A 16,491-nucleotide genomic window follows, 5' to 3' on the forward strand; every position below is an offset into this window, starting at 1 on the left:
GCTGTATTGTCATGTATTTTATTTAGCCTATGAAATGGCATCTAAAAGGTCTCCAGTTCAATGCAGCTGTGTAGATAGTTTAGTATTGCATTAAGGACCTTATTCAGGTCTGTTCGCTGTGGCTGCTCGTTCGTACAGGGACCAATGTTTTCTATTGCACATGAGCATTTCTGCGCATTCGCTGGGTGCCTGTGTCCATGGCGAACAGTCTGTCCGTTGGGTGCACGCACTTATCCTTGCGTGTGGAGGGCGGGGGGTGGCGGGCTGGTCCATTAGCATATGGGAACGCCCAGCGTTTCTTGGGTGTTCTCATGCTAATAGCCGATGACGAGGGTGTGGGGGGGCGGGCAGCTGACAGCACTGGATGCCAGCTGCCTGCCCGCTCCCCCCCCCCCGAGCGTACATGCATATAATAAGTGGGCGGTTACCACAAGGATGAGAATGGATGTTACTGTGTAACATCCGTTCGCAAGCCCTGTGTGCGAATCCACCTTGCGAATGGGTTTGGTTGGCTCGCAAGGGTGCGACTTCGCATCCGAATAACGTTAGAGTTGTATTACTGTATCTATCTGTGATATTTTAAAACAAATAAAAATGACACAAACCATCTTTTTTAATGATATTATTGGCCCTATGCCCTCAATGATTATGTATTCATCTACTTTACTAGCGGACCAATTGAGCTGTCCTTGCAATCCCTAAGGTAGCAGTGTTACTTACCAAAGCAATGCTGGCCAGCTGCACATGTGTGAGTTCATGGCTGCAGGGCACACGGGTAAATATACTTAAGGTGTCCATACACTTATCCGATTTGGGCTGATTTCGCCCGATTCCAACGGATCGGGCCGAGAAATCGGACCAACTCAGATGTGTTTTACTTCCCATCTGACCTGATGCTCGGTCCCGTGCGCATCGGGTCAGACCCTACAGATTAGACCTCATGCATGGGCATCCCCATGAAAACCCATCTTCGTCCTGGCACACCCAATCTTCGTCCTGGCACACGCAAATAAAAGTCAGTTCTTTTTGCGAAGACAGGAAAAATCATTCGATGGTCGTCTCTGTGAGGTTGCGCTTTACAATTGTATACAGTGACAGAACAGACAGCAGAGTAACTTTGCAGCAAAACGTCATGCAGACTGAATCAACTCTCCTGGGTGTCTACTAATGGGTGATTGCACAGTCAGATGGTATGTTACTCCATGAGTGCGACATTAGCGCTTGGAAAAAATAAAAATAATAATAAATAAATCCCTGTGTTTTTTACTAAAATAAATTCAGCAATACAGTAAGCGATGTCCGTGGTTAGTAAAACGATTGTTAAAACGGCCACAGGGTCAGATACAGCGCATTTATTGATCCCTACTAGTGCTGTAGATGGGCTCATCTACTGGGACACACCTAGTGGAACACCCCGCAGGCAAGCCTGGGGTCTCCGGAGAGTATGCACCTTTATAATTACAGTAATACTGCACAGTTATAAACCGCCTAATATCTGTTACACATCAGCAAAATTCTCCTATTGTATCATGCTGATATAAAACTGACAATTATATTTTAATTGTCTATTTTCTCAGACCTGCTGACAACCGCAGAGAGTGGTTATTGTGATGACACAACTGTCATATATGTCATATACTTTTTTTTTTGAAAGATTTCAAATGCTCATCTAAGTGGATCCACACTTGACAGTCTGTCCTCTTGCTTGCCTGAGCACGGCTGAACTGTGAAGCCAGAACATTCAGCATTCTGAGAGTTCTTCTACTGAAGGCTATATTTAGAATTTGTGATGGCGTGTGGGATATACTGCATTTGTATTTCCTTTGTATATTGATATGTCATTCAGTAGAAGTGATCGATTAGAAATGATTATTTCATATAAATGTAAGAATGACTAGTGCTGCTGGATGAAGTCAGGTGTGCTGTCATTTTGGGGGTGTGAAGCAGAGGCATAACTACGGGAGGCAATTGAGTCATCTGCCGCTGGGCTCCTGCTCCCAAGGGGGCACCATTCCTCCCCTGCGGGGTTGAATCAGTTAGAAAGTCATCCATATTGCTTCTGTGGCTGACTTTCCCTCCTAACAAGACCGTAGGCATCACACTCTCTTTATTCTAAACATCATTTTTGCAAGTGTCACACCCTGTATACGAACCCATGATCTGTTTTACTGGAGATAGACACCTTACCGATTGCGCTATTTGGGGGACACCATTATTTATCTTGTCTCCGAGCAACTTGGATGAACTTACGCCACTGGTGTGAAAACATATCAGACATCGAAGACATGGAATTATTCAGTGTAATTCAGTGATTTCACACTCCCACAACATGCCCTTAACCCCCATTACATGGAATGTTTCCGTGTATAGTTACTGCTCTAATTCAGCATGGATTGCTAATCAGGGAATTTGAAAATCTTGCATACGGGGGTCCAAATAGTAAAAAAATATCTGTACTCATAGAAGTGTAGGAGAGTAGCCACAGATTGATTGAAATGAAACCAGTGTACAGGGGCAAAAACATGACATTTTCTGTTTGTGAAAACGCAGGCAAGCCCAGGCATGTTTTAGGTGGGTCTCTGATGATGGCGATGGCCACTTCAGGCCTGATTCTTGAGCAGATTTGTGAAGGCCTACACTGGCGCAGATGGAAAAAGATTGATCAACGGTTCGGGTTTTGCAATTGGATCTGTGAATACATTGCTATTTGTGATGGATTCACAGTTTTGGAAGGGATGGCTTTCCTGATTAGCAATACATGGTGAATTAAGACGGTTTATTTCAAAGTACATTATTCTCTGGCCCAGCACATGTGCAGTCACTTTGAGTGCGCATACAAAGTGACCTGAGAGCAGAGGCGGGCTGGGCAGGGGGGCAGGGTGCCATGTGCCCCCCCGGGACGCTCAATCGTGTCCTGTGGGGGCCGCCATTGTTCTGAGGCTGCTGCTGCAGCCAGGCTGACCAGTTTCCGACTGGTTTCCATAAACATGGCCGCCGGCCTCCTGCACTGAGGACATGTCTAGTGCAGGAGGCCACTACAGATTCTCTGTTTGTTCCACCTACTTCCTCATGCTGCAGCCTGCTGCTGCCTCACACACTTCACTTGTCTGGCATCAAGGTAAGGGACTGTACAGGCTGAGCAGCCTGTGGGGGTCCCCTTATTATTAATATTATACAGGGGGAGCAGCCTGTGGGGTCATGTTATACAGGGGGAGCAGCCTGTTGTGTCCTGTTATTATAAAGGGGGAGCAGCCTGTGATGTATTTTTATTATACAGGGGGAGCAGCCTGTGGGGGTCCTGTTATTATTATACAGGGGGAGCAGACTGTGGGGGTCCCGTTATTATTATACAGGGGGAGCAGACTGTGGGGGTCCCGTTATGATTATTATTATACAGGGGGAGCAGCCTGTGGGGTCATGTTATACAGGGGGAGCAGCCTGTGATGTATTTTTATTATACAGGGGGAGCAGCCTGTGGGGTCCTGTTATTATACAGGGGAGCAACCTGTGGGGTCCTGTTATTATACATGGGGAGAGCCTGTGGGGTCCTGTTATTGTTTAAAGACAGGAGGAGCAGCCTGTGGTGTCCTATTATAGAAGGGGAGCAGCCTGTGGTGTCCTATTATAGAAGGGGAGCAGCCTGTGGTGTACTTTTATTATACAGAAGTAGCAGCCTGTGGGGATCCTATTATTATACAGGAGAAGCAGCCTGTGTTGTCCTGTTATTATAAGACAGGGGGAGTAGCCTGTGGTGTCCTGATATTATACAGGGGAGCAGCCTGTGGTGTCCTATTATTATTTTTGGTACTTGTTTTCTAGCACGGCGCCCGTCGGGTCCCATCGCATACCATTAGTTAAGGTATGTGATGGGACCCGACCAGACCCGATACCCAATTACAATGGCATACAATGCGACGCGATTACACCCGATTTAACATTGTACAGCAACCCTAATGGCTGATTACAATGTTAAATGCACCCACACACCCGATTTTTATTTGTACACCCACCTTGATGGGTAATTATTATGTCAAATGGCCCCCATTGTTAACGCCACCCCACTATCAACGCCTACCCGAAGCGTGGCAAGTACAGTGGTACGCGTCCTCCAACCTTTTCATACCCCCACTATCCACGTCTGCGTGGAGTTGATTTTAGATAGTGTGGCGAGCGCAGTGTGGTGAGCGCACATGGAATACATGTGAAGTAATCCGCGTCCGCTCGCCACGCTTTGGGCTCGGTGGCTCGCTGCGCTCTCCACACTATATAAAATCAACTCCACGCCGACATGAATAGTGGGGGTATGAATAGGTCGGAGGACGCGTACCGCGGCCCCTCGCGGGCTTCGGGTTGGCGTTGATACTGGGGTGCCGTTAACAATGGGTGGCATTTCACATAGTAATTACCCATCAGGGTGGGTGTACAATTAAAAATCAGGTCTCGTGTGGCATTTAACATAGTAATCAGATATCAGGGTGGCTGTACAATGGGAAATCGGGTGTAATCGGGTCGCATCGCATGCGATGCGACCCGATTTCATAGACCCGATGCCATAAGATTAAAATCGGTGGCGTCGTGCTAGGAAACAAGTAACTTTTTTTTTTTTTATTAATACATATTTTTAAACCACAAAACCTAAATTTAACAATGCGCTGTTACTTATGGGCCAGTGCTCTGGTATTTGCCCCCCAGGCTAAAAGTTGCCAGCCAGCCCCTGCCTGAGAGTGACTTTTGTCAATGTCTAACTAATGCATGTCTAACATTTGTCAATCTCTAACTATTGCTTATCTAACTTCTGTCAATGTCTAACTAATGCATGTCTAGCTTTTGTCAATGTCTAACTAATGCATGTCTAGCTTTTGTCAATGTCTAACTAATGCATGTCTAACTTTTGTCAATGTCTAACTAATGCATGTCTAGCTTTTGTCAATGTCTAACTAATGCATGTGTAACTTCTGTCAATGTCTAACTAATGCATATCTAACTTTTGTCAATGTCTAACTAATGCATATCTATTTCTGTCAATATCTAACTAATGCATGTCTAACTTTTGTCAATGTCTAATGCATTTCTAACTTCTGTCAATGTCTAACTAATGCATGTCTAGCTTTTGTCAATGTCTAACTAATGCATGTCTAACATTTGGTTCTGAACTATTGACTGACTACACATTGGGGGTTATTCATATTAGTTTGGTCCACCATGCGCTCGGGAAATCGTCCATGGGAACTCCCAGGGTTTCATGGGCATTCCCATGAAAACTCTGGGCATTCCCATGGTAACAGGAGCGGGGGGGGGGGGGCAGTCAGCTGACATCACCGGATGTCAGCTGCCCGCCCAGTCCCTGTGGATTGTGCATGCACAGCTAAGTGACCTGAGAGTGACATAGATATGCCTGCTCATTCCACATCATTCGATGGTCGGCGACCATCGAATGATGTGGGTGTTTCCACATAGGCTGCGGATGGATGTTTATGTTAAACATCCATGCGCAGGTCGTGCGAATGAACCCGGTGTGCGGGGGGGGCAGACCGCCATTTGGTGGGCGGTGTCTGGGGGGGACACAAGGCTGCGAATTTTCAGCCTTACGAGTCATCCAGAATTAAGGGCCACTGTTTGTGAGCAATGCCACACACATTAACATATATTGTATGTATCAATGCAGAATGCAAACCTATAAGAAAAACATAGGAGTTGCTGAATAATAGTGAATAGAAACAAATCAGTTTTCCGAATGTGCTCATTCTGTGTGTTTATGCCTATAGGAGGTCTGTAAACGACTCATTCTTTACAGTAATCACCCCCTTCATTATACTCCTGTTGTGCTGCACAGACATTTACAATAGCAGCTCATAGATTTCTTAAAGGATTTCCTGCTAATGTTAATGAAAAGCATACGGTGATGAGTTGTGCAATGTCTACTCAAATGTTCAATTGAAATGAGTAGTGCAATGGTATAGCCGCGGTCTCAGGAGTGCGAGCCTCATGCCTTTCTCTCTGATGAGCCACAATGTCAAAATAAATATTCAAAAGGGGTTTAGTGAGTTTCCTCTCCGTTTCATCCCACGCAGTTTTGACTGCTGGTTCCTCTTGAGATATTTTAATTTTGCCCAGTAGCCTTTTCAGCTGACGGTTATAGTTGCCTTCAGTGTTTGAGAAGAAAGAAGGATTTACTGTCTTCTAACTACTAAAAACTTGAATAAACTAAAAATATGATTCCCTTTTTCACATTTAGACTTGAGCTGGTGGGACCCTCGCGCGTGGCCCCACCACGCTCCAGGGTAGGAGGTGTGGCCATGGGGAAAGGGGGTTGTGGCTTCATAGCAATGCCACGATCATGAGGTCACACCCTATTTTCTTCACTGTTGGGAGCATGGTGCTGTGTGACCTGCTGGCCATGCTTCCTGTCCCCCTTTCTCCGTGCATAGCATTTATTATTGGTATAGAAAGAAGCTTTTTTTTCTGAAGTGCTCAGTTGCAGTTGCCACTATGATGCAGGGTGCATGCCCCTACCTAGCAGGATGCTACCTCTTTCTGTTACCCCAGCACTTTCCTACCTTTTCCCAGCACCCTCAGCACAAAGTGCTCTATTAAGATACAACCCAGTAAACCAATGTGAGGGCCATCATTTAATACTCTGGACATTTCTATGTTATTTAAAAGTAAGCAAAAAGTTTGAAAGAGTCAAAAATGTAGTCCAGGGATTCGTTAATTTCAGAGGACACTGATTGGTTGTGAGCTGGACATCCTACAGCCAATTATAGCGTGACTTTAATAGTTGAATGTTCTCCTCTCTGGCCTTTTTTTTTTTTAAAGCATGTAATACATTGGCCATAAAATACATGAGAGTGCATCTGTTAAAACTAATTTTCTAAATGAATGTATGGAATTCTATTCATATTGTGTAAATACTGTATTCGCTGGTTGTAAATGCCAATATTTGTTTCATTTTGTAAATTTTAATTGACTTTTTAATTTCCTTGTACAGTTGTGTTCATTGTATAAAGGTTTCTTTAATGGGCTGACTTGTTCATGCCGACTTGCAGAATGTCATAGGCTAATGCAGGGGGGATTCCAGCTGCTCTATCTAGTCAACGCCTTGCATCATTCATGACCATAATAGGAGACGTGGCAGTTGTAATTCAATTTTACCAGAACCGCTGCCACACCATGCAGAATACGTTTTGTTACAGAGCTGTGCCCTACTTCCATATATAACTGCATGCAGTGATCGCTCGCTGTATATTGTTAAGGTATTACATACTGTATGTTCCACTTTGTCTGAGGTTTGTTAAGTTACCTGTAGGTCATAATCGCGGTCTCATCACAAGTTGCTATTGCCTCATTCCTGTAAACATGTGGTTGGGTGCTGCAGTTATATGTACCAGTGCCATACAAGCAGGATGAGCGGGCCTACACTGCTATAGTGGTACAGATGAATAATGTATCACACCTCTGATTTAATATTCCTTAGTGATTATTCTTTGTGTAAAAATAGACTAATAATCCTCATTTTCTTCCTGCTTTTCATTATTAAAGCTCTGTGCATTATTCTACACTAACTGCATTATTCAGGACCTATCATTTATTTTACAGGAACATTTTACGCCTGAGTGCAAATTCAAAGAGTCAGTGTTTGAAAATTACTACGTGACATATTCTTCAATGATCTACAGACAGCAGGGTTCGGGACGGAGCTGGTTTTTGGGTCTCAACAAAGAGGGTGAAATTATGAAAGGAAATCATGTAAAGAAAAACAAACCTGCAGCTCACTTTCTGCCGAAACCTCTAAAAGGTAGCGTGTATATATAATCTGTTTATCGCATTACATGTCAATGGTAAATATTCCCTTCAAAATGACAATGAGTCATTACCAGAGAAGACAATTTTGTATTGTAGCTTCAACAATTAGAAAAAGAAATAGTAGAGTTTTTACAAACTTCAAGGTAGACCTGGGAGGAACCCATAGGAATGTAATTGCACTAATGCAACAGGTTGTCAGCAACAGAGTGATCTGGGAAGAGGAATGTTGGTTTCTCCTGGGAGGTTCCACCTTCAGGAGTAGGGTGGTTTTAGAAATGTGACAGCAGTAGACACATTTTGGAGTCTGGCACAACATTATTAGCTGCCCCCCACCCCCAAAATAAATGCTAATCATTGTTTGTCTTTGTGCCTCCCTATGGTATAGAATATAATGTGCCCCTTCGCTATATTATATGTGCCTCTGCCCCTGTAATATAGATTATAATGAGCCTCCCCATTTTCAGTGAGAATTGGATCCCCACGCTGCCTTTAGAACCCTTGTATTGCCCCGTTCCAGCTCCATTTTTTGCCGCATCCTGCAGGAAAGATCTCTGTCGTGCTGCCCCCAGCATGTGCTGCCCCTAGGCACGTGCCTCAGGTGCCTAGTGGGAAATCCAGCACTGGCGACTGCCTATCTACAATGGATGTTAAGGAGGAGAGGCATAACATTCCAGAGAGATATATTGAAGAAGTTGCTCATACCAATGAATCAGCTTCTAGTTATCATTTGTCTATAAAATTACAGTTAGAAGCTTACTGGTTGCTATGGGCAACTTCTTTACTTTATCAACCTGTAAGCATGATACATCTCCCCAGAAGGCTTCAATCAAGTATATATAAACTCTAAGGTTAACATTGTGCAAATGATACAGTACTGTATGTGACATAACCCACAATCATCATTCACAGGTCCGATTTGGCCTCTTTTTACCCGATTCCGATGAAGCAAAAAGTGTCCAAATCGGGGGTTTTTGACACCTGATCCAATGTGCAGTCCCATGCACTTGAAAGTCGGATCTGCTGCACGTTCGAACTCCGACTCAGCCCCCATCCCAGCTGCGGGGAATGGGATTGCATACCAAATATTGTATGCAAAAGGACCACATACTATATATCATATGTGTCCCTTCCATGCGGTTCAAGGAGCATCACAATCGGCTTCCTTTCATGGAGAAGTCGCGTAGTGTATGGGGGCCTTAATTCTGATACGTCTAGTAATGAAAGTTAGGATGAGGAAGGCAGAAAAGTTACCGCTTTTATTAAGTCATGTTTGCTTTCTTAGCGCTATGGAGTCTATGTATCAAAAGAATATGAACCATAGGGGACCCATTAATTGATCTCTTACAGTCCGCTATACAGCTGTTACTTCATGAATATCCTACACTGAGGGAGCAGAGCTAGTTAGTACAGAAAATATTCTGCTGTCTCTTGTGCAAGTTCCATATATTGCTGAATATTGATGTCACCATATTCCTGGTCTTTTCCAGTTTAACAAGCTCAGAAAAGCTTAATTTCTAGGGGCAGCATTCAATGTGAATACTCGGAATGTGCAGCGAATCCTGTTTAGGATTCGCTGCACAGTCGCCGTGTTCCGGTGGGCTGGAGCCTTCGCTGCCAGCCCTCGCTGTCACCGTATTCAATGCTGTAGGGGCTCGCTGTCCCTGACAGCGATTCTTAACCCCTGCGGCTGATGCCGCAGGGAGCCGGGGGACGACGGCAGGCAGGGAGATGGAAGTCTCCCTGCCTGCCCCAGAATGTATGTGGGGGGAGGAGGGCTCCCCGGGACCCAGGCAGCACAAGCTGCCCCCAGGAGAGCTAGCAGGGGACGCAGGTAGGGAGCCGGTTGCACTGCTCCCGATCATGCATATGTAATGATCGGGAGCAGTGAATATATGAATATATAATGAGCGGCTCTCAGCTCTCGGCCCCTTCTGGCTGTTATGTGTAAAAAAAATAATAATAATTTTTTTAATTAAATATATATTCATGTGCTGTAAGCACATGAATAAAAATAGCATATCCGTTTACACAATAAAAAGATGTCGATTGCTACATAGTGACACATGGCGAAAATCACTTAGAAAGCAATTCGCCATCTGATAATTGAATACACTCACGGCGAATCACATTGAAAAACCCATTGAAAAACCACAGCGAATTGCGGAGATCAGATTGTGAATTGTCCGTCATTCACTGTGCAACGTCGGAGAATATTGCACTTTTTTCAGTAAAAAGATTTACCTTAGAGCATGAAAATAGCACACATTCACCGTAGAACATGGCGAATCAGCCTCATTGAATACTGCCCTAGGAGCTACGAAGGGGACGCGTATTACTTTACATGTATTACTTGCTGCGCTCGCCAAACTATCTAAAATCAACTCCACGCCGACATGGATAGTGGGGGTATGAAAAGGTTGGAGGACGCGTACCGCCACCCCTCACGGGCTTGCTGCGCTCACCATGCTTCGGGTTGCCGTTGATCCTGGGGGTGGCGTTGACTATGGGGGGACATTTAACATTGTAAGGACCCATCAGGGTGCTTGTACAATAAAAAATCATATACGATCGCATCGTATGCCATTGTATGGCATACGATGCAATGCGATATTTTATTGTACAATATTGCGTCGCATCGCATACCATTGTATACCTTATTTAGCACAATGGTATACGATGTGATGGGCGCCGTTCTAGGAAACAAGTACCCTGTTTCCTATGGAAATAGCTGCTGGATGGTGACAGGGATCTTCCCGATTGCTGTGCTCATCTGCCACTGCCCTGTGTTCTCACCAAGTACAACTGTTCCATGACCCAGCAGTAAAAGCTTTGCCAATGCAATTTTCCTACGTAATAATATTATGTTTTACCAGTCACTGGGACAGCTGCAACACAGGGCAATGTCTTATTTGGATCTGCAATCTAATCTTCTATATTTTTGAAACTTATGGGGCCTACATACATAGCTATCCCTGGGCATTTTCTAAGCGATCTCACTAGATCACTTAAAAAATGCCCCTACATCTCTCCATGTGTAGGGGCCATAGCGATGTGTGGCACCATGCATTGCTAGCATCCCGGCAATTAATATCCAGCATGCTGGATAAATCAAGTTAATCGACGGGGTCAAGGATTGTGTGACAGTTCGATAACTGGCACATCGGTGCAGCGATGTGTGCTGAAGTATCTAGCATTAATCACAACTCTCATCTCCCCCTTTCTAGGCCACTTTAGACTTATTTAATTGTGTATTTTCGTTTATTAATTGACTTTTGCCAGTAAATCTTTTTAAATTATGTGATTCTGCCTATTTTAAAGATGTTATTATTATGTTTTACTAACGTTTACCAGAGGCATTAAATGTATTTATTGCTCCACCTTCTGATGTGACATCAAGATAAGACAAATCTCAGTTTCTTTCTAGGTCACTAAGCGAACTAGGTCAATAGTGAAAATACCATCCAAATTTATTTAGTAGTTTTTGCCGGAGCAAACAGACAAAACATTCAGAAAAACATTTTTTTTTTCATCTCCATGGTTCATAAACTAGAATTATATTTCTCAAAAATATTTGTACATGCAGTTTTACTAATGTATATATTTCTAAAGTTACGCATTGCATATTTATTTATTTTATTTATTAACAGTTTCTTATATAGCGCAGCATATTCTGTTGCGCATTACAAAAGGAGACATTGATACAACAAACAGGGTATTTATAGACAGTCAAAAGGTTGGAGGGCCCTGCTCGCGAGCTTACAATCTATTGGGAAATAGGCATTGATACATAAGGATATATAATGTATTCTTTATTGCATCGATTCCACCAGAATGCAAGGTTCTGTGACTGGTTTTGGAATTTGATAAGCTTGCCTGAAGAGATGAGTTTTTAGGGAATGCATATAGGTTTGGAGACTAGAGGAGAGTCTTATAGTCTTATTGTGTTTGGGAGGGCATTCCACAGAGTGAGTGCAGCCCGAATAAAGTCCTGCAGTCTTGAATGGGAGCGAGTAACGAGTGTGGATGAGAGACGCAGATCTTGCGAGAAGCGTAGAGATCCTGTTGGAAGATATTTTGAGATAAGAGAAGATATGTATGTTGGTGTAGTTTGGTTTATGGCTTAGTGTGTAAGTAAATTAATTTTCTATTAAATACAGTAGAATACAGGTAACCAATAAAGTGACTGACAGAGTAGCTTTGCAGACGATGAACATCTGGCTAGGAAGATTAGCCTTGCAGCTGCATTCATGATGGACTGTAGTGGTGAGAGTATGTACTGGGGAAGGCCAATAAGGAGACCATTGCAATAATCAATGCGTGAGATGATGAGAGCTTTTGCAGTGGATTAGAGTTTTTGCAGTGTCTTGTGTAAGGTAAGGGCGAATTTTGAATATGTTTTTTAGGTGTATGTGGCATGATTTTGAGACAGATTGAATGTGGGGTACAAAGGAAAGTTCTGTGTCAAGGATAACACCTAGGCAGCGTGCTTGAGAGGTAGGAGTGATTGTCATTTTCTCAACAGCAATAAAGATATCAGGTTGGTAACTACTATTTATTGGCGGAAATATAATTAATTCTGTTTTTGAAATATTAAGTTTGCGGTGGCGAGATGACATCCAGGAAGAAACAGCAGAAAGGCAATCAGAGACACGGCTCAATACAGATGGGGACAGGTCCGGGGAGGATAGGTAGAGCTGAGTATCATCCGCATACAGATGATACTGAAATCCAAAGGAGATGATTAGTTTGCCAAGAGATGAGGTATAGATTGAGAAAAGCAGAGGAATTAAAAAATGAGCCCTGAGGTACTCCAACTGAAAGAGGTAGCGAAGAGGAGGTAGAATCAGAGAAACGAACATTAAAGGAGCGGTTAGATAGGTAGGATGAGAACCAAGAGAGGGATGAGTCTTTAAGACCTTGGGATTGTAGTTTTTGTATGATAAGTGTTAAACACAGTTTAACAGTGTTAAAAGCAGCTGAGAGATCTAGAAGAATTAGTAGTGAATACTAGTGGCCTTTAGACTTAGCAATGACCAGATCATTCACAACTTTAGTCAGTGCTGTCTCTATGGTGTGCTGGGCACAAAAGTCTGACTGAAGTGGGTCCAGTAAGTTGTGCGAGTTACGAAAGTGTGTGAGGCGGGTGTAGGCAAGTCTTTCAAGTAGTTTGGAGGTGCATGGAAGTTAGAAATGGGACGGTAGTTTGAGAGAGAGCTTGGACCAGAATTCTGTTATTTTTTTTCAGAATCAGAGTATTAACTGCGTTTTTGAACAATGAAGGCTTTGAACAATATGGCTTTCATATGCATTTTGGGTGTGCTAGATTCTTTAATATGTTTCAGGAGTAATAATCTGCACAATATAGAGTAACTCTCACATCATTGTACATATCATTAGATTAGTAACAGTTTTTGGATAGGATTAATGTTTTATGTCATACAGTACACACATTTTTCATCACCTTCGGTCTTAGTGCTACAGTAGGTAAGGTAATAGTTTTCTTCAGCCTCATTTGCAGAGTGGCCTTAACCAGTGCCATCTTTCCCATTGGGCTTAATGGGCAGTTGCCCAGAGGACCAAGGTTTATAGGGACCCACCCCAATGGGGAAGATGCCACTGCCCCGGGGAGCTGCTGAGGCTGCGGTGGCAGGTATCTGGGTCCAGGCAGCGGTGGCTGGAAGCTTGTAGTGCCGCTATTTGCTGGGGGTGATGGGGCAGGAAGGAAGCACTGCTAAATTAGAATTCTCTCAGCCAATCAGCATCTGGCCAGTCTTTTCAAATTCAGCAGCGCTTCCTGTCCGCCGCCTGGCAAATAGCGCTACAATCTCCCAGCCCCCGCTGCTCGGATGCTGCTGCCTGCACGTAGGCGAGGTGAGGAGGGGGAGATGGAGAGGGAAAGAGGGGTCCCACTGAATTATTTTGCCCAGGGGCCTCTGCAAATGTTAGGACAGCCCAGGCCTAAACCCCTTCTTTAGAGTTTGAGGCATGCCGTACATTGTCAGAGAAACAGTAGATTGTTATACCATGTGCTGGTAATGGCACCTTCTGTAGATAGCTTCAGTTCAGCCTAAGTATATTCTGTATTGAGAAGATGTCACTCTGGTTATGTAAATGCGCGCTGATGGTGCTTTCACATTATAATTGCTTAGCTCTCTCTAAAACAGAAAACTACTTCTGTTGCAGCATATTGTTTACGACTAATCCAGGTGATGGATGGTTTGTGCATTATATTTTAATGCAAATGAACACACTGACTCCAATAAGCACTCAGCCACGCTGTTCCGGGAAGTCCAGATGAAACATTATTTACATTTTTATTTTATGTTTCCATAAAGTTCCAATGTCAAACAGCCAAAAAAGTTGAACGCCATTCCCTTGATACATAAAGCTTCATATGAAGGATTTAAGCAAACAACTGACCCATCCGTTACTTAATACATGCATAATACATAATCCTTTAAATTAAGTTGTTTGTTTTAGAAGTGAAAATAAAATATTAATGTTGTTTTTCTTTTCCTTTTCTTTCAGTGGCTATGTACAAAGAACCTTCTCTTCATGATCTCACAGAATTTTCCAGATCCGGAAGTGGCACACCAACCAAAAGCAGAAGTGTTTCAGGGGTACTAAATGGCGGGAAATCTATGAGTCAGAATGAGTCCACGTAGCCAGCTGAAGGCATGACGAAGGCCATGGAATGCCCAGTAATAGAACCTTACCTCTGGATGCTGTTGAATTCTTACTTAGCAGTCTTTCATCCAAATATTCAAGTTTTTCAGGACAAGGACTGGACTTGCATAGGTCACTCACTTCAGCCATTAGATCTCTGGGTTTTCAGTGGATTCCATCATTTTAGAATGTGCTTTTTTGCATCTCAGAAGGCATCGGGATAGTCAGCAAAACATACCGTGGAATAAACCAAGGAGAGGACATGCTCTGATCTCTGTTTATATCACTTATGCTTTGTGGAAACGACACAAAAACATTTCACAGAACTTAATGCTGATATGAAATTTTGCTTCCAACCAAGAAATAAAAAGACCACTTTTGCTCTTTAAAGAAAATTTTACTGCTTATATGTTTTATAGGGGGCAAACATACAAAATGTAAAATCTGTTGTTTATTGGCTTACAGTTTTATATATAAGCTTGATTACATGTATTATTCATCTGGAGAAGTGCAACACTTTGATTTTTCAACAGAAACAGCTTTGGGAACCCATTCCGGTTCCGCAGAGCTGGATCTCCTTGCCAAAATCAGTTCAGATCTGAGGCGACACCTCAGTCTCAAGTAAACAGTGTTCCTGTAACTTATAATTATAACATGCAATTTTTTTTTTAATATCTATATATACCATATGTTTGTAGTATTCTGATTGTAGTGTTAACCAATTCATGTAGACACAGAAACGTATTGTCGAACAGAAGCAGTAAAATATACCATTATATGGATTCTATCATCCACCTATGTCATTTTCTCTTAATTCCATTTTTGTGTATAATGTTATTTAAATGTTGTGATTTATTTTCTAACAAAAAAAAGAAAAACTGTGGAATTAAGGAGACAATTTTTATAGCAAACGTCTTATTTGTAAATGTCCTTTTTTCAATGTATGGCATATTTACAGTACGTATCGTAGGCGAGGAGACATTTTGGGCAGGCTACAGAACAGGAACCTGTGTCTGCTATTTCAACAAAATGTTTATATTATGTTTTCCAAGTACAGTAGGTGGTCATATCCTTTGCATGGTTGAAGAGAAGGTTGAAGTCAAGGTGCATGACATGTTTAGTTTTGTGCATTAGTTAAGGAGGATTTATTTTCTCCTCATAAATATAAAATGGAATGGAGGGTTTAAATCTTGTACACACCGTTGATTTCTTGTATACACCAAATGCACTGATCATTTTTATTAAAATGTTATCATTTTTACAAAACAGTATTATTAATTTCATAGCTAAAATGTTTCTCCTCCTCCCAATACCAAATGTTAATACAATATTCTGGTTTTAAAGCAGACTATGCATTATCACTGTTTACATGTTGTCATAATCATTTATTTCAGTTTGACTCTACAATATATTTTATTTTTAATAGGACCCTGTTTACGTTGAAGCAGATTGTGCACTTGTAAAATAAATATGTTTCCTTCAGCTAAATATGTTGGTCTTATCTTTGTTGTTCATGATTACAATGGGGCCCATAAAAAACGTTGTGGCCTTGCTCCAGTGGGGGTGTGGCTGGGTTTGGCTATTAGAGATTGCATGATTTAGGGCCCTTGATAAATATATTTTTAATAAACACTGCTAGTGCATACATGACAATATAACACATTAACAACAGCAATGCACAATAGAAAAATACACCATCGTCCTGTGCATTATACTCTAACATATGTATAATGTAATATTTAAGTGCACTAGAAAGTAGTCTGGAAAATGATCCCTAGAGAAAGAGGTGGGTCCACAGACAGTGGAAATTACCAGGGGATTCTCCTTTTCCCCTGTGGGCCAGTCCACCTGGCTAAGCAAGTCTCACCACAGAGAGTGTGTGATACGCAAATGTCCCCACAGAGAGTGTGTACTAAACTAGTGTCACCGCAGAGAGTGTGTACTAAGCAAGTGTCCCCACAGAGAGTGTGTACTAAGCAAGTGTCACCGCAGAGAGTGTGTAATAAACTAGTGTCACTGCAG

General features: G+C 42.6%; 1 protein-coding gene across 4 annotated transcripts in view; it reads left to right on the forward strand.

Moving 5' to 3' along the window:
* Positions 1-15,951, forward strand: part of FGF13 (fibroblast growth factor 13) — a 300,336-nt gene extending 284,385 nt beyond the window's left edge. For all 4 annotated transcript variants that reach the window (XM_083159475.1, XM_083159478.1, XM_083159476.1 and 1 more), the window contains 2 exons: positions 7,597-7,795; positions 14,332-15,951. In XM_083159475.1, coding sequence (XP_083015601.1) covers positions 7,597-7,795; positions 14,332-14,468 — 336 coding nt within the window. In that variant the 3' untranslated portion in view covers positions 14,469-15,951. The remainder of the gene's footprint in view (positions 1-7,596; positions 7,796-14,331) is intronic.
* Positions 15,952-16,491: the final 540 nt, after the last annotated feature.

The sequence above is a fragment of the Crinia signifera genome, chromosome 9 (assembly GCF_055691185.1).
Source record: "Crinia signifera chromosome 9, ASM5569118v1, whole genome shotgun sequence".
NCBI lineage: Eukaryota > Metazoa > Chordata > Amphibia > Anura > Myobatrachidae > Crinia > Crinia signifera.